The sequence below is a fragment of the Manis pentadactyla genome, chromosome 11 (genome assembly GCF_030020395.1).
Source record: "Manis pentadactyla isolate mManPen7 chromosome 11, mManPen7.hap1, whole genome shotgun sequence".
Classification (NCBI taxonomy): domain Eukaryota; kingdom Metazoa; phylum Chordata; class Mammalia; order Pholidota; family Manidae; genus Manis; species Manis pentadactyla.
Window position 1 is genome coordinate 45,767,530 of NC_080029.1, and position 25,040 is coordinate 45,792,569.

Here is a 25,040-nt window from a genome sequence, read left to right on the forward strand (position 1 = left end):
CCATACCTGGCAGCCCAGGATCCTCTGCACACAGTCCTGTCCGATCAGGAAAAGGACTGAGAGCGTCTCCAGCAGTCACTTCCAGCCTGTGATTCTGTCTACGGCATCATCCCATCCTGGTGTTCCCAGCATCACGAGAACCACACCGGGGAAGAGGAATGCAGAGGCGGCCAGCTCTCCTCCTGCTGCCCTGACAGCACACTCATCTCAGTGTCTCCCAGGCCTTGCCGCCCCGGACTGGACCTGGTCATCAAATGGCAGCCCAGACCTCTTCTGAGTCTTGCAGGCTGTTGGCTCTAACATGGAACAAACAGCTGGAAGAGGACCCTGCATTCTTTTCTCTGCGTAAACACTGGGGGCTCTGTTCACCCTCCTGCTGCAGCTCGAACTGAAGAATTTCCCCTACCCAAAATTACAATCAACAGACCTTTCCCCCATCCCCCATCCCCCATCCCCCACCCCACCCCCATCCCAGGATATAATTTCAGTCTGTCACCACCCATGCTAGCAAACAGCAAACTGCTGAACCTCTCCAATATGTTCACTTTCTGTAAATACTAGCAGGGTAATTTGAAACAATTCTGCTACGTTCATTAAAGTTTCCTAACAGAAAGCATTAAGGACCCTGATTCATGCTTGATCTCTAAGAGACCCTGTACACATGAACCACATCAATACGAATAACGAAGTGATAGGTAAGTATAACCACGTAGTATGTAAGAACTGCAAATACCATTTTAATAGTCTGTAGCGTCACCTACATATTATTCTGAAGACGAAGCTCTAAAACTGTAATATCCGTGGAGAGAAACGAATAGTAAAATTCATGTATTCCTCATACAGCCTAATCAAAGCTTGGCTTCTGAAAGGCAGTGCCGGGCTTCTTCATGTGTTGCTTAAATCCAGAGGGCCACGTTACCCACACGAAGAAGAGGGGAAAAAAAGTCCAGAAAATCCAGACTCTACGTGACCTGACTTACTTATTTCCCAGGAACTGCATGAGAGAAAAATCAATCATTCATGCTACCGTGGCTACCACACAGAATGGACTGAAGGAGTTGGCAGTGGGCAAAAGCCAAAGCGGCCGGCGAAGGTACGTGGGCGGCAGCAACTGGGAGCGGGGAGGGACAGGGGCTGGAGCGGCCAGGGGCCGCGGGGCCGCGCCGTCGGCGCACCAGCCCAGCGGCGGCCGGGGGCGGGGCCCGGGCCCGAGGCTGGGAGCGCGCGGGAGCGGGGGGGACGCGCGGGACGGCGGCGTTCGCGCACTTACCGGGGCTGTTGGCCTCGCCTTCGAGGACATGCAGCTCGGCGCAGTCGGCCAGTGAGTGCTCCAGGCAGAGCTGGAGGAAGCGGGCCTGGGTCTGGCTCACGCGCTTGAGCAGAGACAGCAGCGCAACAGTCTGCTCGCACTCGTTCCAGCCCTTAAACCAGCCCGCCAGCACCCCGACCTGGTCGCGAAACATCATGGTTAGGGGGCGGCCCTCGGTCTACAAAGGCCTTTCGGCACCCAGCCCTCCCCGCTCGCCCCAAAGTTTGTAGGAGCTGCAGCCCCGCGGCCGCCGGAGATGCGTTCCCGTTCCAAGGTGGCTCTGGTGCCCGGACGCTGCAGGTACTGTCTCGGCTCCTGCCTCTCTGGTCTGGTTTGTTACGTGCCGGTGGTTCTGGCTGATTTCCCCAGAAATGATGACAGACAGTAGCAAGGAAATGTTTCTTTTTAAAAAAATAATACTAACGTTTAAAAATAATTCCCCACAAGGCACAAAAACTGAATGAAGAATGTTCTCTTTCACCCCCTTCTCGCAGCTTTGAGATGGTGATTTCCGGCGTCCCAGGGTCTCTTCCCTGCTGGGCAGCAGCTCGGACCCTTCACACCCGCATTCCCGAGCGGCGATCACCACTGGAAGGAGAGAAAGGGCTGCAGTAAGACCTCGGCCGGCGACGGAACGCGCCCAGGAAACCAGAGCATCAGAGGGACGGGGGGCTGCGCCCCGGGGGCTTTGATCCCCCAGATTCCGGCCGCCCCTCCGCACCCGGCTGCGGGAGATGAACGATTCCTGTTCTGGGAATGGCAAGAAGCCTCCTTCCCAGGTGCGGGAAGAGACCCTAAAGGCTCCCTGTTGCTGCCGCTGAGAACGGCTGTGCTCCCCACCCACCCCACGCGGGGTGGCCGCGGGGGCTGAGCCCGCGAACGCCGGCACCAGCCACAGATCTTCCTCGCGCAGAGAACTTGCAATGCGGCTGCGAGGGGGCGCGGGGGTGGGGGTGGGGGCTAGTGCGAAGCAGAGGCGGAGACAGCAGCAGCCCGGGTTCCTTCCTCCTCGCCCTCCTCCTCCTCCTCCTCCTCCTCCTCCTCCTCCTCCCCCCGGAGAGGCAGCCGAGCGGCTGCAGCTCCATCTACAGCAACGGCCAGCATCTCCACCGCCAGGCGCCCCTCTGGATTTAGGCCGTGACCAGCCGCGGCAGCAGCTCGAGACAAAAATAAACTCTCCCCCACCCAAAGCTCTGCGCCCAGCGGGCGGAGGCGCGGCCGGAGCCGGCTCCCCACCGCCGCGCGCGCAGCTCTAGCCCACCCGGAGGTCTCCGAGGGCCTGCCTCGCCCTGAGGGACCAGATGTGTCGTGCGTGTGCGGCTGTGTGTGTGTGTGTGTGTGTGTGTGTCAGTGTACGCGCGCGTGTGCTGCAGGCATCCTGCCCCCGTTGCTGCCGCCTACGGCCGAGTCCGCTCTGCCCGGCGCCTCGCCCGGCGTCCCAGGCCAAGGGCGGGCGGAGACAGCCCGAGCCCGCAGCTCTGTCTACCCCCGCGGGCAGGGCGGCTCCGCCGGGACTGCGGCTCCGCGCAGCCGGCACACGCCCCCAGCGACCGCAAAGAAAAAGTTCGGCTTCAGGGGCTGCCCCTCTCCGGCTGGCCGCTGGAGGCGGAGAGAAGAGCCCGGCGGCTCAGCCTTCGAGGGGCGGCTGGCTCCCAGCATCCCGCTTCCCGGCTCCCAGAACTAGTAGAGCGGTGGGGGGGAATCCTCCGGGAAGGGGACCCAGGGGCTGACGGTCCCTGCCGGGGCGCTCACCTCGGCGCGGCTCATCCCGGCGGCTCGGGGCCCCGCGCGCGGGTCCGGGGCCGCAGCGGCTCCTAGCGAGGTTGGGGGCGCCCGGAGAGCGGGCCGCGGGCCATGCCGTCGGGGCAGCGGCGCTAGAAGTGCGGCGCTGCGGCTGCCTCCGGAGTCGGCTCGCGGAGGACTGAGCCTCCCGAGCCGAGCTCCCCACATGCTACTGATTAACATACACCATTACATCATGGGCTTGGCAGGGAGCGCCCGGGCGGGGGGAGAGGAACCCGGGCGGCGGCGGCGGCACGCGGGGGGCGGGAGGATCCCCGGCCCGCCTGCGACCGGGCGGGGGGCGGGGCTGGCGGATTCCTAAGTGGGGCCCAGAAACGGGGAGGTGCGCTGAGAGGGAGGAGCCGGTGGCGCAGAGGGCTTGGGCTGGAGGATCGGCGGGACGGGGAGAAGTTTGGGGAAGGGGAGGAGTTAAGTGAATTCCTCCCGACGCCGTCTGCGCCTTCGGAGGGGCCGCGGTGCTCCAGCCGCGGGGGCTCAGGCTGGAGGGGCCCCGGAGGGCGCTTGAGCGGGGGCGGTGCTGCCACCGGCTGCTCGTCCTTGGGAATGTGGTTCGCAGACTCGAGTGACCCCTGGGCCCTGCTGGAGCCCCGGCAGAGTAGCAGGCGGCAGAGACTTGTTCTCACTGCCGCAGGGGGCGTGGGGGTTCCCGGGTCGCGGACGCGGAGGGCGGAGGAGACCAAGGGCCGCTCCACGGAGCCTAGGCTCCGAGCTCCGCGCGGCCCTGGTTAGAGGAACGCCAGAAGCGCGTGGCCCAATCACCCCTCGCCAGGGTGGGCCCTTAGAACACCTTTGCGTCCGTCGGCGGCCTCGCGTCGGGTCCTGAGCCCCTCTCGGGCCTCACTCTCCCGGTGGGCCACCCGACTTCTGGGGCCAGTCTGGGAGCTCTGCCTGGCACGCGGGCTGCACTGCCGGCCGGGAAGAGAGGCGAGCGCTGCCCTGGGAGGCAGGCGAAGCCACCTGTCGGCGCGTCTGAGTCGCCAGGCTGAGCAAGGCACCTGGACCCGGACAGCGCGCGAGGACGAGGCCAGGCGGGGGCTTCCGAGTTCCTCGCTGCGCGGAAGACGATTGGAGCGTGCCGCGCCCAGGTCGAGCAGCACTGATGGGCTGAGGAAGTGTCCCCGGATAGTCTCGGAAGTACGGGATTAATTTTAAAATACCCTAAGATCTAAAAATCGTTGTACCTTCTAATGGTAGTTTAATATTCACAGGTGGATTTAATAACCAAGTATCTCCCTCCGTGTTTTCAGTGAAAACACAGAGCCCTAGAACATTTTCCCAGCAACTTGAGGCTTTGTTTATAAAAAGGTATTTTTGAGAAATCAGTGTCTGCTTCAGACCCAGCCTTCCCTACTCCAGCTAATATAGTATTTTTAAAGAGGAAATATCTGAGTTGTTATTCCACTAATTAACAAACATTACATCTTTCAAACCCAGCATATGTCCCTGGAATTTCAATCCTTTCTTTCCCAAACCTAGTTTCTGTGCGGTTTAGTTCGTGTCAGACCTGTGACAGCCCCTAGCATTCTGTAGGGTATTGAAAGGTCTTGTGGAACTGCAAAAACTTAGGTGTTAACATTAAAAGAGGATGTATGAAGAATTTTCTAAAGCTCACTATTAATCAACTGGGGAAGATGTCTACGTAATTTAATGACTATTTACCCTAAAAACAAGAATGCTGGTGTCAATGTTTTATTTTTGTTTTGTTTTTATATTATGGAGGGAGAAAAGTCTGACATATCATCTTCTCCAAGACATTATTATGAACAGTCCTTAGAAATAACTTCTACCAGGAGATGGGGAGGAGGGTTAGAGCACCATCTACCCGGAACATGCCTTGCTATCAACGGCAGCCAAAGCAAGTTCCCCACTGCGGCTTTTGGAAGCCCCCTAGAGTGATTTTGTTTCAAGACGGTGTAATTTGAAATATCAGTTTCATTAGCTTGTTTTCTCTCATCTGGAGCTTACTAAGCGAATAGTAAAACTTAAAGCAAAAACAAAACAAAACAAAAAACAAACCTTAAGACAAATCTTAAAGAATTCTGTTTATGCTGAAGAAAGAAACTACTGCCACCTACTGGAAAAGTATAGTACTTACCGCAGCCTTTGACCTAGGAAAAGATTTTTTTTTAGCTATTTTTGAGAAAACAAAGATGATCATGGTAGGAGTCACCAGTCCTCCTGGTTTTTTGTGGGTTTCCAGTACTAGTGATTTCGCTTGCCTCTGGATCTTCTCCCTGATAGGAAAGGGAGCGTAGATAAAACCCAGGGATGTTGCTTCACTGTTTCTCAGAGAATGCAGTCAGGACTCGGAAGGAAGGAAAGGAATACTATGAGCTAAATATATATATTTTATATTTAATGTAGATTTTTCCTATGTGAACCTGCACCCAGTTTTTATGGATAATTAAGAAGTGGCTAACAAGTACTAAGTATCCACATCACTTAGAAAGTAATAAAAATATGGGATAAAGGAGATAATTATTAGGTCTATGTTCACTATTCCTATTTATTCTTTGAAAAATACCTATTGTTAACCTACTTTGTGCCAGGCACCGGACTAGGCAGTGACTCCACCAGGTACAAGTACTGAGTTCACAGTGGTGTACCAACTTAAAGATTCTCTGTATTCACAAGACGGGTCAGGTTATCAAATTAACATTCTCAACATCATTTTGCTTTTCTTCTCCCTAAAACCTGGGAAGGAAAGAAATTGATGTTTGCACAGTTTTGGTCATATAACTCAAATGTTTCAAAAATGAGTAATTCCATGTTTTGTTGCCCTTGTCTAGCTTGGATTAATACTTAACCTATAAGCACACACCTGATCATCTACATTTGCTTTCTTACAGCACTAAACTATGTTTTCTACCTTTATCTTGCATCTACCTACCACTTCAGCATTTTATTAATAATAATGATGATAATAATAAGGGAGAAATGTGGGATTCACATATAAATCAAGTATAAAAATTAAACGAATATTCATATCTGACCTGATTGTTTGTAGTTCATAATGCGTGATCAAAACCGAAAGTTTCTGTGATGACTGTCCTTGTACTGTTCACCGTGTAAGAATTTATTCACTATGTAAGAATTTGTTCACCATGTAAGAACTTGTTCGTTGTGCTTCAGAAGATCAGAGACTGATGAGAATTAAGCTTGGGGTGGATTAATGATTGTGCATTGAGTCCCCTGTACAGAATTTTATTGTTGTTAACTGTTAACAGCCATTTGATCAATAAATATGAGAGATGCCCTCTAAAAAAATAAACAAATTAATAAATAAATGAGTAATTCCATATAAATCCATGCTGTGTTTATAAATCACTGCATAAGAAGATGTCTATTGTTTGTATCAATAAGGCATATCAAGGATCTCTTGTCTGTATATTTTAAATTCCTATTTCTTCTCTCAGCAGTAAGATAAAACAAGAAAAACAAATGCATTGGATTTTGAGACAGTAGAGCAGCTAATCTTTACTTACTTGCTATATGAATTAGCAAAAGTATTAAAAGTACTAAAACCTCCATATAAAGGTAAATGGCAGTGGGTAATTACCATTCTTTCAATCATTCAGTAAATATATATTAAGCATTTATTCTGTGTTAGGTCCTCAAGATAAAATGTTGAAGATCGCTGGTGTTTTCTATCTAATATAAAAGCCCACGTGTGTATAATTTATATTTAATATATAAGTACACAGATTTCCCTATGTACGTGTACTTACATACACAGAGCATGCCTATGACATCTTTCTTAAGCCAAAATGGTGTAAAATGAAGAAACAATTAGCATTAATTTACATGCAAATTTTTTTTAACATTTCAAGACTCAAAAAGTAACCTCTCAGGCTTTTCTGATACCTTAGGACACATCTTGCTAACGGATGCACAGAACAAATGAAGATACAGCACAGATGCTCAACAGTTCATAGCTACCACTTGACGCTGAGTGTAGTTCCCAGGGAAGGAGGTTGGCGGCGCTACTCTTGCTGCTCAGGGAGGGTGTGTACTGCCTGTATAACGGTTTGCAGCAAAACAGACGCTATTTTCACTTTCTGCCTTTTTTTATAAAAGCAGAAATCCTCTTCAGATTTCTTTCATTAGCGAAATCAGATACTAATGTAGGTCTTTCGTAAAAGAGAAGTGGTGTAACACTTTCAAAAAATGGGGGATACCATGGTATATTTAATTTTTAAGGAAAATGTAATATATATTTACATTAAATATAATGAAAGAAATGTTTAATACAATTTCATATATCCATTATGTATTAAAATGTAGACTTTATTATATATGCATAGGAAAGCTATGAAAAGATTTACACCAAAATGGTGACTACTAGTGACGTTCCCTATAATGGGGGGTAGTGAGAATTATTACCTTGTTTCAATGATTTCTTTACCATAAGTAAAAAAGTTAAGACAAAACAAAATATTGCATGAACTCAGAACAACTGACTAAAATTAAATTTAGAAAATATCCTAAAGAAACCACACTGTAAAACTTAGGTCTCCAGCTCCCAAGAATTGCTCATGAGTCTCTCTTACTTCCTACCTGAGTCTTGTTCTGACCTCATTTCTTCATCTTCTACCTCAACTGTAGTGTTTCGACTCCACAGCTCAGACTTTTCTGGGATTTCTGAATTGGCACTGAATCCATTCCAAGCTGTTTGGCCTGAAATACAAAAACTCCAGCATTTGGTCACTGTCTGCTGCTCTGGACTTGTCTCCCATACTAACTCACTCAACAAGAAATATTTATTGAGTATAAATCACTGTGCTAGGCAAATAGACGATACAAATGTAGAAGAGGAGGCATGATGTCTTTAACTTCTAGGAGAGAGTACAAAGTATACTTGTGGCACAAACACAGACATACACACACACACATGCTTCACTTAAAGTGTAGGGGGAAGCCATACACAGTGTTTGTTGAGAGAGACAGGAGAAGGTAGAAATTTTGCCAGAAATTCAGAAAGACACTATGCATTTGGTACCTTTTGAGTTGGTGGTCATTAGATGAATAGTTTCAACAGAGATGCACAAAATTTTAAACACTGAGAGATCCAAGGGCAGCCAGGATGCATGGATGTTGTATCAGTAAAGCATCCTGAGAACTCCATGTATGCATAGTCAGTCCAAAATTCTTCTAGCAGAAATAAGATAAAACAAGAAGAAAGGAGGCCTTCCCAGACTTCACTAGTGGCAGTATACTAGCGGAAAGAGAGCTAACAGTATCTACTAAATTAGGCTTTTCCTTTAAGCTGGTAATCCCATTTTTAGGAATCTATCTGACTTAAGTAAAAGCATCATTACTATTAAAGTATACTAAAGTATAAGTATAAATAAACCCAGGAATGTTCATTTACACATTGTTCGTAATAGAAAAACACCAGAATACTTATCTGTAGAGGAATGGGTGACTAAATCACCAAACCCCATGAGGGAACAAGCAGAAATCCAGAGAGAGACATTCTCCAAGACAACCAGAAATAATGGTGAAAGGACTATTCTAGATTAAAAGAGACAAAAGGCACACAGCCATATGCAACATGTTATCCTTGATTACATCCAGGTTTGAAAAAATAACTATAAAAGATGTTTGGGGGACAAATGGGGAAATTTTGAACATAGGCTGAAAATAACTGGTATTAGGCAATTATTACTAGTTTCATTAGATGTAACCACAGTATTGTGGTTATGAAGAAGAATACTTTGTTGTTTTTTAAAGATATTCATGCTGAAGTGTTTGGGTAGATATCTGCAGCTTACTTTGAAACTGTTCAGCAAAAACCACATGCACAGATACATAGATAAATCAAATGTAGCAAGTGTTGTATCAGGTGATGAGTATAATGGGTGTGCATTGAACTATCCTTTCAAATTCTCTGTATGTTTGGAATTTTTCTTAGTAAAAAGTTAAAAAACAACATTAAGTAGAAAAGTTTTAGGACACAGAGATGGGGTCTGTAAATAGTGGTTGCAAAAGCGAAGAGGTGTGCAAGTTCACAGTAAATGTTTGTAAATGCTTTTGCATTAAGCACTAAGGTGTGAATTGTAAAACATCAAACTTTAATGCAGTGTTTCTCAAGGTGGGGTCCATGAGCCTGGAGCATCAGAATCAGCTGGGGGCTTATTTTAAAATGCAGATCCCTGAGTTCCTCTGTAGATGTGGTAAATCAGAGCCTTAAAGGTCCCAGGTAGGTCTCAGTTATCCTGTCACAAGATGCACCTGGAGTATTTAGCAAACATGCAGATTCCCACTTGCCTGGTAATTCTGTTTCACATGGGCTAGGGCTCACGAATCTATATATTTAGAAAATGCTCTAGGTTATTTTCTAACACTGAGTTAGAAAACTCTGAAAAGCCTCAATGTACAGTTTCCTAAACACTCTTGATAATAATCCTCTGGGCTGCTGGTAGAAGCCACCATATTTGCAGGCCTCACCAAAACCTTCTAAATAGAATCTTCTGGGGTTGGGCCTGGAAGTATATGTGAGTCTGTATTTTTTCCAAGAGCCTCTGGTGATTCTTGCCATCAGATGAATTGGGGGAACATCAAAGCACAGGTAAGTAAATCCATTACACAAATGGTCTGTTGAAGCACTGGGGTCTGCCACAGAAGTAGTAAGAGGAGGGAAGTCATGCAAGCCCCCTCTGATGAAAGACCACACCTTTCTCTACTGGTGGCATTCAGAAATACCTCTCAGCATCCTAGTCCCCCCTCCCCCATTGCAGTCCTGAGAATTGGATTAGAAGATGTCTTCCCACATAGAGAACCTGCAGATGAAAACGTGCGGGCAGGAGTGTGCAGGGTTTTGGTACCCTTGGACATTAGAGTTCTCACCTTTTAATTATACCCTTTTATGCTGGAAATATGCAAAAATTGCACAAGTTTGCTGAATATATGTCAACCCCTGAAAGGTCGACCAATTTTTCCTTTTCTTTTCTTTCTTTGTAGCTTGCAAAAAGATGAGTCCTGGTGAATTTGCTAAAGTAAATATGTCCCTTTGGATGTTTCTGGAGAAGTATCCAGGTGTCTCTTTCCAAGCAACTGTGTGCTCTAATTTTCTGTGAGCTTCTACAGCATATTTATACAAAGGGGAATAGTCATCACTGAAATAAGGTTATTGTAGTGGTACAGTGCACTCCCGACCAGACACGCTGCAAACATGCCCAGCCTGACCTCACCTGCTGCCCCTCCTTCCTCACTAGCGTGCCGCAGCCCCCTGGCCTGTGTTCAGTTCCTCAAATGCACCAAGCTCATTCCATTCTCAAGGCCTTTACACTTACTATTCCTGGAGAATTTTGTCTTTCTGGCTCCTCATCCAGCACTTAAAAGGCTGACTCCTCCCTCAGGTCTGAGCTCAAATGTCACCTGCTTCGAGAGGCCTTTTTAGACCACACTATCTAAAGCCATGGCCCTTTTCTTATGATAGCACTTACCATAGATGGAAATGTATTGTTTACTCATTTGTTTACCTCTTTATTATCTCTCTCACCTCATCAGATTTTAAGCTCCACCAGAGCCAAGACTGGGTCTGCCTTACTCATCCCTAATACCCTCAAGGATTTTCATGGGCCCTACCACCCAGAAGTGCACAGTGAATATTGGTGAACTGAATGAGTCTCAGGTTGGAAGGTACCAGGTCCAATGCCCCATCCTGTACTTACATATCCACCAGTGTTTTGAGACTCAATCCATGGACTAGTGCCCCATCTGTGAGCATGTTTTTACCTAAACTGCAGCAAAACAAGACTAGCAAGAACAACATATTTTTCACTCTTCTAAATTATTCGATTTAGAGGGCTTCATTCTGAGATTATGTGCTTCCTGTTTTAATACTTCCTATTAAAGTATCTTATATTGAATTACTCAGGTAGTAAGTGGATTTGGCTAGTCATGTCCTTATTTGGAAAAATTAAAGGAAAGCTTTGTGATGTTAGTTGGTCTCCTGGTTTTTCTGGGCCATGAAATTCAGAAGCCTGGAAGTCACGGGTCACATCCATCCCTCTAAGGGGCATGCTGGAATGGCTGTTGCCACCCTGGTTTGCACTGATGATTAAAACATCTGTCCCCTGTGGCATCCACCCATGGAGCCATGGAGCAGAATTCTTCAGCTTTCCTTCAAGGGTCTGCTACAGGGTGGTGTTACCAACTCCAGCTGCTGCCTCTTTGCTTAGGGACACCCCATCCACTTAGTAGAGGTTGTCTCAGAACAACCTGTGGTCTGAGGCTCTTCCTACCCAAACCTTCTTCCCTGTCTCCTTTCACAGTCTAGTCTGAAAGCTTTCCCTGCCTGGTCCAGCTCCCTTCCCACTTAACCTCCCAATAAATGGCTTGCACATCTAATCTTGTCTTGGCATCTGCATCTTAAAGGACCTTCCTGAGTAGACATAATACTCTGGCTTAAAGTGACCCTGGGAATTGGACAAGGGATTCCCACTGGGATCTGACCAGCTGTGCAACCATGAATAGATGTTTAGTCTATTTCACCATCTGTAAAGTGGAGATAGGACTCCTCATCTGCCAGGGTGGTTGTGAGAGTGGAGGGGCAGCTATGGCAGTGCCTCTCAGTGCCTGGCACTCAGTAATGTTAATAGCCTGCCCCTTGCCCATCGCCATTGTGAGAAACTGGAAAGCTCTGTTCTGACCTATGAAAAAAGCATTGTATAGGTTTGTAGAAAAAAATTAATAAAAGCATAGATTTTTTTCCCTCAAACTGCATATTTTAAAGGACCTGAGGGTATCCTAGGGTTATCAATGGGTAATATCAGACAATTCAGTGAAAAATGAGTTTTAGTGCAAATTTTAATTCCAAAGAGCAGGTGATTAGGCCATAATCTGGAAGGAATGGGATTTAGGTGAGCTAGAAACATGGCTGGCAGGCAGGGAAACCAGTTTTTGGTCAAAGGAGACCAACCCAGGTGTTTCCCTGTGCTCCACACTCAGGAAACGTGGAGACTCACTGATGTGCATGCAGGAGAGGGTAGAGGAGGACTTCACTTCTGAAGGTTAGACTTGGGTGGCTGAACAGAAGTGTCCAGGACTGAGGAACTTTGGAGACTGGTTTAAAGTGAGCCGAGTTGGCATCTGCATCAGACAGAGCTCTATATTTGCCACTAGGATCTAGTGTGCTTCCTGAAGAGTAGGCACAGCTCTGGTGAAGTAGCTTCTGTATTATAATTATTTAAAAATAATTGTAATGCTGGCTCTCATAGGCTTGTTAGGAGTTCTGAAAATAACTGGCACATTACTTGGCACATAGTAGGTATTTCATAAATACTACTTTTCCTTCTTTTTAAGCAAGGATGAGAGTGTGTTGATTTGGCCAATTAACATTTTGGGTCTGCCTCACATAGAAACATGCTTTATTCACTCTTCAAAGACATGCTCTCTTAAAAGCCATGTAATAAGGCCTAGGACAGGATTGCCAGGGCTTGAATCAGGATCTGAGGGGATGAAGAGAGAGATGTGGAGGAAGGAACTACAGAACTGGTGACAGATGGAATGTGGGAAGGCTAAATCAGGAGTCAGGTCTGCTAAGATAGCAACAGTGAAAGGCAAGCTGGGTAAAGCCCAGGAGGAGCGGCTTAGGGAGACTAAACTTGAGTTCAGATCTCATTAGAAGGAGCTCAGAAATATCTCAGTGTTGGCAGGGGCATGCGTTCAAATAGAAAGCCAGCACTCTGTTAGCCCAGGGCAGAATGGTAATTGCCTGCACCAATTTCCTATATCTCTGGTACATTTTTACATGGATGGGATCATGCTGAATCCAAGCCAAAACCTGAGGTGCTGGTTGGCCCAGGCTGGCAGAAACCAGGCTGGGTGAGCCTCAGGTAAAGGGGTGGGACTCTTGACAAATCTGCTTTCACTTTTCACTAAAGTTCTTACAGGATAGTTTTCAAATTTTCTTCAGTTCCTCAATTTAGAGAATTCTTCCAGAAAAAATATTCTTTAGACCCAGTTTTAGGTGAATGGAATACCACTATCCAAAGCACATGAGCAGTTGTGAGTAGTCATTCTTCAGGAGTCAAACTGGAATATGAATTACACAAGTGTGTCAAATCCATGAAGAAAACATTTTTTTATTGTGGTAAAATATACATACAAAACATTAAATTTACTCTTTTAACCATTCTTAAGTATAAAAACCCAGTAGTAGTATGTTCACACTGTTGTGCAACCATCACCACTAAGCATTTCCAGAACTTATCCCATCATCCCAAGCTGAAACTCTGTACCCATTAACAGAATCTCCATTCCCCGCTCCCCTCAGTCCCTTGTTAACCAGTATCCCACTCTCCACCTCAACCATTCTGCCTGCACTAGGTGTCTCATGCCAGCAGACTCATATGATACTGTCCTTTTGTGTACGGACCTTCGCACAGTGTATGTGTTCAAGGTTTATCCACATTGTGGCATGTATCAGAAGATCATTCCTTTTTAGGGCTGAATCATACATAGTCTGTGAAGAAAACTTTTGAGACAGCTTTCTCTAGAATGGAGTTAGATGAGGTTATCTCTAGTATTTAGAACACAGGTACACAGTCTTCCTGACTGATTTCTTAATAGTATAATTCAAACCAATTAACTTATACAGTTACTTAAATAAAATTTAAATACAAGTAAATGAGCTACAATTCCCAACATGAATGCAGACGGGTTCACACTTCTTAAAAATAAATAAATGTGTGAAGTATTATTAATTATAGTTTTTTTTACAGGAAAACATCTCAAAATGGCATAGGCAAATTTTCAAATGAATATAGTCAGAAGGTTAAATGTGAGCATGGCAAAACTAGTCCTATTTACAGGATTTATATAGGTCAGGATTACAACAGTGCTGTCTTAGACCTTTTGGAGGGATAACTTGTCCCAGATTGGCATAAGAAAAAGTAAAAATTACTTGTTCTGGGAGTTATCAGACCTTGGTTATTAATTCAAGAAGTGTCAATACCTTTTTCAACTGAAAGCGCAAATGTATCCACAGATTTAAATAATTGAAATTTTAAAATGTACAAATCTACAGTCATCTTTCCATAACCTAAACAAAGATCAGACTCCCCTCCCCCCACACCCTTCAAGGCAGCCTCTGGATGAGGAGAGCGTCCTGGATTGCTGGCACCAACAGCTTTCTCCTGACCAGGTACAACTGTTACACCGGATACATTAGATTAACTATTTATTAATTCTACACTTGTCACATCCTTGAAAGGTTCCCAGTCAGAAAATGTAGGAGAAACTACCTGGTTGCATATTAAGTTTTATTGCCAAATTCCTCAGAGCCTTTGTTATACTAATGTTCACTGGGCCTCTTTCGGAAAGTGCAGCTATGGCGGCCCTAAGCTCCCCTGAACCCATTCTTCACAGGTGTTAGAGCTTATAGGCTTGGGATGCTTTTGAGAAATGCTGACTGTGATAACAGCCTTGAAAGATGCAACAAAAATGATGGAAGAATTTTTTAATTGTACCTACTGTCATGTGTTTTTCAGGCAATTCAGCAAGGTGACTAGTGATTAAGAGCCTAAGTTTCAGGTGAAACAAAGCAAAGCAAACTGGATTCAAACCCCAACTCTACCACCTAGTGGCTGTGTAACACAGGTTATTGAACCAAAATTGGTCTCACTTTTCTATCTTAGTCAATTGAGCCAGGATTACAGGAGGCAATACCTAGTTGTATCAATCAGAGTACAGCCAGGAAACAAAAACACAATTATTTTATTAGAGATCACTGAAATAAAGAGTTGTTAACTGAAAAGTCAAAAGGAGAGCATAAAGGTATTTCAGAGGTAGCAATTAGGAAGCAGCTACCATCCATAGGACTGGGGAAACGAAGTGAAGAACTTGGAATTAGAAGTTTGGAGGAGGGGCCCTGAAGAAGTGAAACCTTCTGACCATTGAGGAGGGCTTGCTGCTGGGCTGGGGCTGGTGTTCTGGGTGGAGTGGTGAACAGGCAGGTTTGGCAAATGTTGGAAGAGCTATAATCTGGATTCAACCGCTGCTCCTGGAATCAACCACTGAAGCTAGACTGGGGTGATGCTCAGATGAACAGGAAGCAAGTAAGAAGCCCAGGGGAAACAGACAGGAAAGAGCAATCCCCTCTTCCTGTCTTCCAGGCTCCCTCTATTGCTCTAATTTGCAAAGCCTTATAGGTCAGCCTGCTGGCAAAGCGCACATGTGGTCTGCAGAGTCCTATCCCAGTATCGCAAAGCAGAGAATAGGATGGATTTGGAGCCGAGAGGCAATAGTTTAATTGCTGGCACAAAGAGCTTCGGGCACAGAAAGTATAAGACAGCTCTTCTTCCTCCTCCTAACTTGACTAATTCACTCAGTACTATGCCTGGTACAGACCTGTAGAATTTCTGTAGGCCTAACTGTGATGAAGACCAAAGAGATTAAATGCTGGAGTTCAACTAATTAAATACAACAACCAAGGCAGGCTTACCATCACATCTCAAACTTAAAATGTCTGAAACAGAACTCTCTTGATTCTGCTCCTCCCCCATCCCCCCAAAGGCATTACCCCTCAGTCTTTTAAAAGGGCCACTCAGACAGGGTCACCTCACTGCTTTAATTCTCCCATGTATTCCCACTGCAAGAAGACAGTCCCAACTCCTGCCCATGGCCAGTAAGGCCTGCCCTCTCTCCAACCCATCCACACTGCTCCTCTGAGGTATAAGTTCCAACCATACAGGCCTCTTCTCTATCCTTCTAACACCCAAGCTCTTCTTCACTTTGGGCCATTGTACTTTTCATTCCTGCCACCCCAAATGCTGTGCCCAGGCTTCTGACAGGTTGACTCCCTCTTAACCCTCAGGGCTCATCTCAATTGCATGTTCTTCAAAGAAACTGTCCCTGACACCATCCCATCTACATTTGCCTCCTACTTGTTTGTTTTCTTCATGGTATGTAGCATGAACTATATCACCTTATTCTTTTGTCTACTGTTTATTGTGAGTCTTCCCAATACTGTCCAAGTGCACTCCATGAGAGCAAGAACCTTGATTTATCTTGTTCATTCTCTACTTCTAGCATCAAAAATACCAGCTAGTCCAAAGCAGACCTTCTAAGTACTTGTTGAATGAATGAATGAATGGTATTCCATGGGGTACAAACATGAGTAAGATAGAGCCTGACCTCCAGGCAGCAACAATTTCATGGGAAAAGTAGACATGTACTTCCAGTTTCACTGACTGTTATCAATCACTTTACCCAAGTCAGAAGCATAAGACTTAACCTAGACTCCTCATCTCCATGATCAAAAATTTATCAAGTCCTTAGATCCTGGATTACTGTTTCTCAACTGGATTATTGTAATAGCAGCTTGATCTTGATTTTCCCACCTTTAGTCTTCCTCCATTTCAAACTTTAAAGTATCCTCCAAACTTACATATTTATTTAAAATGATTGATATGTTCTTCAGCTAATCCACAGTTAGTAAAATTTAGTTTCTTATGCAGATAAAAATAAACATGAGTTCTAAAATTTTAGATTGTTACACTTCAAACCACCTCCAAAACCGATGTTTCTAAAATGCAAACCTCCCTCAGACTTGGAGGGTGAGGAAAGGCTTCCCAGGGAAAGTGACAAAAAACCAGGACCTGAGAGACAATTAGGTGTTAGCTGGGAAGGGAGAACAGCATGTACAGATCATTCTCGGTTCAGAAAAATGGAAATAGTTCAGACTAGCTGGAGTGTAGGGTGAGAAGGAGAAAACAGAGGGACTGAGGCTGCAGAGATGAGCTACGACAAAATCAGGAAGGGGCTTGATAGGAGTTAAACTTTATCACGGAGTTGAAGATAACTCATTAAAGGGCTTTAATCTGAAGTGACTTGTTTTATTTTTTTAAAAACAATGGGAAACAAACCCACAGCCAACATCATACTTAATAGCAAGAAGCTGAAAGCTTTTCCATTAAAATCGGGAACAAGACAAGGATTCCCACTCTCCCCACTTTTCAACATAGTACTGGAGGTCCTAGCCATGGCAATCAGACAACACAAAGAAATAAAAGGCATTCATATTGGGAAGGAAGAAGTCAAACTGTCACTGTTTGCAGATGACATGATATTGTACATAAAAAATTTTAAAATATCCACTCCAAAACTACTAGATCTAATATCTGAATTCAACAAAGTTGCAGGATACAAAATTAATATACAGAGATCTGTTGCATTCCTATACACTAATGATGAACTAGCAGAAAGAGAAATCAGAAAAACAGTTCCATTCACAATTGCATCAAAAAGAATAAAATACTTAGGAATAAACCTAACCAAGGAAGTAAAAGACCTATACCCTGGAAACTACAAGACACTCATGAGAGAAATTAAGGAAGATACCAATAAATGGAAATATATCCCATGCTCATGGATAGGAAGAATTAATATTGTCAAAATGGCCACCCTGACTAAAGCAATCTACAGATTCAGTGGCATTCCTATCAAAATACCAACAAGATTCTTCAATGAACTAGAGCAAATAGTTCCAAAATTCATATGGAAAGAGAAAAGACCCCGAATAGCCAAAGCAATCCTGAGAAGAAAGAATAAAACTGGGGGAATTACACTACCTAACTTCAAGCTCTACTACAAAGCCGCAGTAATCAAGACAATTTGGTACTGGCACAAGAACAGACCCATAGATCAATGGAACACAATAGATAGCCCAGATATAAACCCAAGCATATATGGTCAATTAATATATGATAAAGGAGCCATGGATATACAATGAGGAAATGACAGCCTCTTCAACAACTGGTGTTGACAAAACTGGACAGCTACATGTAAGAGAATGTAACTGGATTATTATCTAATTCCATATACAAAAGTAAACTTGAAATGGATCAAAGACCTGAATGTAAGTCATGAAACCATAAAACTCTTAGGAGAAAATATAGGCAAAAATCTTTTGAATATAAACATGAGCAACTTTTTCCTGAACGCATCTCCCTGGGCAAGCAAAACAAATAAAAAATGAACAAATGGGACTACATAAAGCTAAAAAGCTTCTGTACAGCAAATGATACCATCAGCACAACAAAAAGGCATCCTACAGTATGGGAGAATATAGTTGTAAATGACATATCAGACAAAGGGTTAACATACAAAATATATAAAGAACTCACATGCCTCAATACCCAAAGAGCAAATAACACGATTAAAAAATGGGCAGAGGATGTGAAGAGACACTTCTCCAAAGAAGAAATTCAGATGGCCAACAGGCACATGAAAAGATGCTCCAAATCACTAATTATCAGGGAAATGCAAATTAAAACCACAATGAGATATCACCTCATACCAGTTAGGATGGCAAACATCCAAAAGACAAACAACAACAAATGTTAGCAAGGATGAGGAGAATCCTACACTGCTGGTGGAAATGTAAACTAGTTCAACCATTGTGGAAAGCAATATGGAGCTTCCTCAAAAAACTAAAAATAGAAATACCATTTGACCCAGGAATTTCACTCCTAGGAATTTACACAAAGAAAACAACTCAGATTCAAAAAGACATATGCACCCCTATGTTTATCGCAGCAATATTTACAAAAGCCAAGATATGGAAGCTACCTAAGTGTCTGTCAGTAGATGAATGGATAAAGAAGATGTGGTACATATAGACAATGGAATACTATTCAGCCATAAGAAAGAAACAAACCCTACCATTTGCAACAACATGGATGGAGCTAGGGGGTATTATGCTCAGTGAAATAAGCCAGGCAGAGAAAGACAAGTACCAAATGAATTCCCTCATTTGTGGAGTGTAACAACAAAGCAAAACTGAAGGAACAAAACAGCAGCAGACCCACAGACTCCAAGAAGGGACTACTGGTTACCAAAGGGGATGGCGGGTGGGGAGGAAGGGAAAAGGGGATTGAGGGGTATTATGATTAGTACACATGGTGTGTGGGGGGTCATGAGGAAGACAGTGTTGCACAGAGAAGACAAGTAATGACTCTGTGGCATCTTACTACATTGATGGACAGTGACTGCAATGGGGGTATTGGGGGAACTCGATAATATGGGTGATTGTAGTAACCACATTGTTTTTCCTGTGAAACCTTCATAAGAATGTATATCAATGATTCCTTAAAAAATAAATATTTAAGAAAAGAAAAACCAGTGGGAAGACATGGGAGACTGAAATCAGAGAGATAACCTTTTCTGAGTTGCTCCTTATAGAGCCAGCTGGCTAAATGTGGAGATTGATTGGGCATGTTGAAGGACAGAAGTCAAGATAGAAGGCCAGGGGACTATTAAGAGACTGCTACAAAGTCAACTAGTTGTGGTGGAAGCCTGGCTTGGGGAGGGAGAATGGGGGTGGGGAAATTTTGAGAGATGGTAAGAATAAGGTGCAAAAGAGAAGTAAGAAGTGATGGCCATGCTTCTGGCTCTGGCAGCTGGGTGGGTGATGCTATCATTCGTTAAGATGAGGAACTCAAGAAGCAGAACAGGGTTGAGGAGGTGATGAGTTGAGCTATGGACTTGTTAAAGTTGAGGAGCAGTGAGACAAGAGTAGAGAGATATGTGTCTAGGATTCAGAAGAAAGACTTCTGGCCTGAAGATAGCATTTAGGAATCATTACCATAAGAATGGATGGAATCAGCCACAGATGGTAAGAAGACGGCTGAGATCTGAACTCTGAGGTACAGCGACACCTAAAGAATCAGCTGAGGTTGGGAAAGGTATAGTAGAGACTAGGAGCAAGGAGTAAGGCAAGTTTAGTAGGTCAGGAAAGAGAGAGACACAGAAATTAACAATAAAAGAGTAGAATCAAGATTTGCTGTCTGACCTGATGTGGGAAGAGGGCAAGAGGCCAGGAGGAGTGAATGTAACTGTGGGGCTTGGGATTGTTGGGAACACAGCACTATCACTAACCAGGAAGGGAAAATGGAAAAGAGCAGACTTTTGCAGGAAGAAGTGTTCTGCCTTGAACATGTTGCAGGTGTCTATGGGTTGGCAATCACTATTAGTCATTTAGAAATGAAAGTCTGAAACTCAGCAAAAGGATATAATGAAAAAGATTTGAGAAGAAACAGCCTAGAAGTAAGAAGTAAGTGTTGAATGCAATACATAAGAGAGAGCATGCACACTAAGCTTTTTGAAAAAAGCAGGTGCACTCTTGACTCCCAGGTGTCTACCTCACTTGCTGCCAGGCATACTGTGGGAATAGTGCTTAGCAGACATTAGTACACTAACTGATGCATGAGGCTATCAGAAAGATAAGAAAAGATGTGATCCATGGGCCACCTACCTCAAAATCATGAAAGAGCTTGAGAGGACAAAGATTCCTGGGCCAGATTCCAGACCCACTGAATCAGAATTTTAAGGGGATGAACCCGCGTATTGGCATTTTTACCTCTCCCCCTCAAAGCAATTCTTAAGCATCCCTGAAACGCATTGAGACATGGTTACACAGAAGCCAAGGGAAGTGAGTTTCTAGGTGGAGACAATGGTTATGTGTAGAATCCTTCAAAGAGACCATGAAGCATGAAGAGTGAGAAAAAGCCACTGGGTGAGGTGACTAGGAGCTCACTGGGTATCCCTGGGAAATATAGTTCAAGTTGAATAATAGGAATGTAAGAGGCAGAACTAATAGGGAGTGAGAGACACAAAAACAAATGACTAGAGTGTAGAGTTCAGAGGCTTCCAGACTTAGTGTGTTAGGATTACCTGGGAACTTCTGACTTGATATGACTGTAATTATAACTAGAATTTGTGATTATGATCAGTACCAGCACTGGAGAATCAATTTTTCAAGATGTTTAGAACTAAGGGGAATAGAAAAAGGATGGAAACTAAATAGGAGTCATATAGATTGAATGGGAAACAAGGTCAAAGGAGAGGCTTTCTTTAGTACTGATAATATCTACCATAATTTGAAGCAGAAGGAAGTACTGTAGATTTAAGATGCAGGAGAGAGGTGTGCCAGGGTTCTTTTGTTTCCTCAGGGACATCACTCTAGCAACTGTTACTACTATCCAAGCATTGTCAATTTTTCCCTCTCTATCGTATCATTCTCAAGGGCATTCAAACATGCTGCTATTTTCTTCCTTCTTAAAATTAAATACTAGCAAACCTATACCCCATACTAGTTACCACAGCATTTCCCTGCTCTTCTTTATAGAAAAATCCACATGAATTGTTTCTATGTGCTGCCTATTCCTCTCCAATCATACTCTTATTTTTTTTAAAGGATTTACACCATCTAGTTAATTAACACATGCATCACCTCATGTGTACATATATATATATTTATTTATTTATTTCTGTGTGTGTGCGTGCAAACATTTCCACTCTCAGCAAATTTCAATGATTAAATCCACCGTATCAACTATAGTTACCATGATTTATACTAGATCCACGGACTTTATTCATCTTTTGTCTGAAAGTTTGTACCCTTTTACCAACGTCTCCCTAACTTCCTTCCCCTGCCAGCACCTGGCAACCATTTTGTACTCTGTTTCTATGAGTTACTTTTTTTTTTTTTTAAGATTCCACAAATATTAAGTGATACCACGTGGTATTTGTGTTTCTCTGAATTAATCTCACTTAACATAATGCCCTCAAGATCTATCCATGTGGTAGCAAAAGGCAGGATTTCCTTCTTTCTCGGGGCTGAATAATAATAGTCCTGTGTGTGTATCCAAGGAAGAGAAATCATTATCTTAAAGCGATATCTACATCATTAATGTTCACCACGTAATTATTTAAAATAGCCAAGACATAGATACAACCTAGATGTTCATTGACAAATGAGTGGATAAAGATGTCATATATATATGTTAATGAATTAATAGAATAGACTCAGGGACCCAGGAATTAGAAGTCACGACAGGACGAAAAGATTGAGGAGGAATATCATACAGGGAGACAGGAAGAGACAGACAGGGGGATTCAGTGTTCAAATATGAGAAATGAAGTTAGAGAATTATCCAGAGGGATAGGCCTGGTCTGAGGCAGGACTGAGTACAGGAGACTGAAATCATCTCCTCCTGCCCTTCCTAAATCCTAGGTTATCTATATTGATGCTTCAAATTCCCACAAGCCAAAACAAATCTCTTCATTCTACAACTAATGGGAAGTCCTTAGACAACAGTTTTTAAGTTCCTCCCATAGAGCTGGCTTAGACATGAAGAACACTCACAGGCACCAAGTTGGGAAGAAAGGATCACTGAAGGAGGAGGTAGCTAGTCACCAATCAAATCTGCTTAAAGAAACTGAATGGGATTTTTGAAAAGCAGCAACTAATCTATATAAACTAAATATTTTATCTAATGATCCAGTCAAATAAAAAGTTTTTATAAATGTTCTTACAGAATGCCACTTATTCACTATTATTGGTAAATTTTAACATAAACCTCTAAGAGTCCGGGTACCTGTTTTTACTTGATTATTACCAAATCCCTCATATTCATTACCACTGAGGGCAGGAAAAACAATTATTTTAGCTTCAGCAAGAGGAGCTAAGTGCAAATTATCTTTAAGAGCTTTGAAAAATGATGGGTGAATGGATGACAAAGTGATATATACATACAAGGGAATATTATTCAGCCTTAAAAAGGAAGGAAAGTCTGGTACCTGCTAAAATGAAGATGAACCTTGGAGACGACATGCTAAGTGAAATAAGCCAGTCACAAAAGGACAAATATTGTAAGATTCCACTTTTATGAGGTACCTACAGGACCTCATAGAGTACAAAAATTCATAGAAAGTAGAATGGTGGTTACCAAAGGCTAAAGGGAGGGGGGATAGGGATCATTGTCTAATGGGTATAAAATTTCAGTTTGGGACAATGAAAAATTCTGAAAATGGATACTGGTGACAGCTGCACACAGTGAAAACGTACTTAATGCTACTGAATTGGACACTTAAGAATAGTTAAAATAGTAAATGTTATATTATGTATTTTTTTTAGAAAGTTATGAGAAATGAAATAAGACTAGGTGAAATCTACCTCAGATGTGAAACCAACTACATGTCTCAGACAGTTTAGGTACAAACAGATTTGTGAAGGGAAACAGGATGACTAGGATGGATGAAGTGATACAAGTATTCCCCCAGTTTACACCAAATTGGGTTTCCCACATGAACTGCCACATTGTTAGCTAACTGCAACAGGGACTATAGCTTTTGACTGTTTTTCAGTGGCAGGGTTGGAACAGAATCTTAGAATTGTCTGAGGGAAGATGTGCTTCTAATAAGTCATCAATGCTCCTTTTAAGCACAAATATTCTGAGTTCAGGAGCCTTGCCTGATTCTCTGTAACCCAGACCCCTGAAAGGTATCTGACCCCCTAGAAGGTATTTATTATATAGCTATTGAACACAGATAAAAGTTTGATTTAGTTTATAAAATGGGGAATAGGTATGTCTTTCTGAGAGTGTTACATTTGACTGGAATGAAATGATATGTAAAAACAATGGCAGAAAGAAAAGGCATTATTCTTAATACAAACAGGACAAAAAAGGCTTGAAAATATCCCTGAATGTCAGTTGATTTGCCATGACCTAAGTTCTTGGTGAGCTGAAGGTTAATTTCTTCTCATTTACCTTTATGTTCTTGGTCATTTTGGAAAGAGTAGCATATGGGGCTTTTTGTCCAGCAGGTTCCTCAATTCTTAAGAGGATGTAACAAGGGATGAACAAAGTAATTTACTATTCAGAAGGGTGTGGAGTTTATTTGGAATAAAAATACACTAGAAAAAAATAGTTATTTCATTTAGTGGTTTTTCTGGCTCCAAAACCTCTCCAGTGTGTTGGATGGATTCACTGTGCATGAGGAAATCTAAGGTCAGACATTAAGAGTCTCACAGATCACCTCTGATAGATCATATTTAATCTAATCTAATTATATTTGGCAATAAATTTAATTATCCAAGAAATGTTATTATCCAAGTTTTACATATCTGCTGCCTATGGATGTGTATCATTTTAATCTACGATATACTGACAATGGTCAAGAGTTGTATCTTGCATTTAAAATTTCAGAAGCTACATTTAAAAATTACTTGTGTTTATGTGACTATGATTATAAGGAAAATCAGAAACCAAATAGATGGATATTTATCAAAACTCATATTTCAGGAAAGGATTTAAAGTTAGAAGCCCTTTCCAATTCCTTTGTAAACTGGGAATCCTACAATTACTTTAAGAAGAATTCCGTTTTTTTCCAATTGCATTCCAGATTATGCCAAAGGAAAAACATTCAGAAATCTTAAGACTTTTATCTCCTCTAATTTTAAGGAGATTGCTTTTCAGGATTTTCCTAATCAACATTCTCTGAAATCCTCTAGCTGACAAAAGGTCAAACATTTATATCCTTCTCAAGAACTGAATAAATTTTTATGTATTAACACAGATGGTATTTCAGTATTCACTATATCAAGCAGGAAGGAATGGTTAATTTTCATCGTCCATGTACCCTACAAATATGAAGTTGAAATAGAATCTTTCCATTGATGGTCAACACTGTAGATTCCACATTAGGATTAATTCCAAGAACACAAATTTTTGCATCTTCGGTGGCAAGTGTATTTTTCAGCTGTAACAACACCCTCAATGAGTTTTCAGCTTGTCTTTATCTTGCTCCTTTTGACTGCAAAGTGCAAAAGATTCCTGAACAAACTGCCTGCACATTGGGCACTGCTGAAAATACTTAATGCAGCCGTCACACAAGCAGGTGTGCCTACATGGTAAGAGCACCCAGTTCACAGTGCCATTCTGGCAAACGACACAGTCCTTGCTGTTCTCCTCAGGAGGCTCCACTTCACCCTCAGAAAGTCCAGCCTTTTCTAACAAACTTTGGTCTGTGCTTTTTTCTTCTGCACAGGAAGTGCTGGAGGGAGTGGAGTTATTATTTGCAGACATGAAAAGCTGCTGAAAATCAAAGAAACAAGTTTAAAGATAATAACATGACA

General features: G+C 43.2%; 2 protein-coding genes and 1 long non-coding RNA gene across 8 annotated transcripts in view; 1 reads left to right on the forward strand and 2 right to left on the reverse strand.

Annotated features, from left to right (window-relative positions):
* The window catches only part of SAMD4A (sterile alpha motif domain containing 4A), a 206,089-nt gene extending 202,726 nt beyond the window's left edge, over positions 1 to 3,363 (reverse strand). For 2 of the 5 annotated variants that reach the window (XM_036918325.2, XM_036918306.2), the window contains exons 1-2: positions 3,062 to 3,361; positions 1,271 to 1,897 (exon numbers count right to left, since the gene is read on the reverse strand). In XM_036918325.2, the coding sequence (XP_036774220.2) occupies positions 1,271 to 1,466 (196 nt within the window). In that variant the 5' untranslated portion in view covers positions 1,467 to 1,897; positions 3,062 to 3,361. Of the gene's footprint in view, positions 1 to 6; positions 297 to 1,270; positions 1,898 to 3,061 lie in introns of those variants that run through there. The other 3 variants (XM_057488452.1, XM_057488451.1, XM_057488453.1) reach the window with 2 other exon arrangements.
* Positions 3,364 to 6,402: 3,039 nt separating this feature from the next.
* Positions 6,403 to 10,966, forward strand: LOC130679509 (uncharacterized). The gene is made up of 3 exons (XR_008992489.1): positions 6,403 to 7,117; positions 10,076 to 10,110; positions 10,625 to 10,966. It is a non-coding gene; the product is annotated as an uncharacterized LOC130679509 (long non-coding RNA).
* A 2,224-nt stretch (positions 10,967 to 13,190) lies between these two features.
* Positions 13,191 to 25,040, reverse strand: part of CGRRF1 (cell growth regulator with ring finger domain 1) — a 44,541-nt gene continuing 32,691 nt past the window's right edge. The window contains exon 6 of one of the 2 annotated variants that reach the window (XM_036918294.2): positions 13,191 to 24,996. In XM_036918294.2, coding sequence (XP_036774189.2) covers positions 24,679 to 24,996 — 318 coding nt within the window. In that variant the 3' untranslated portion in view covers positions 13,191 to 24,678. Of the gene's footprint in view, positions 25,000 to 25,040 lie in introns of both variants that reach the window. The other variant, XM_036918289.2, reaches the window with a different exon arrangement.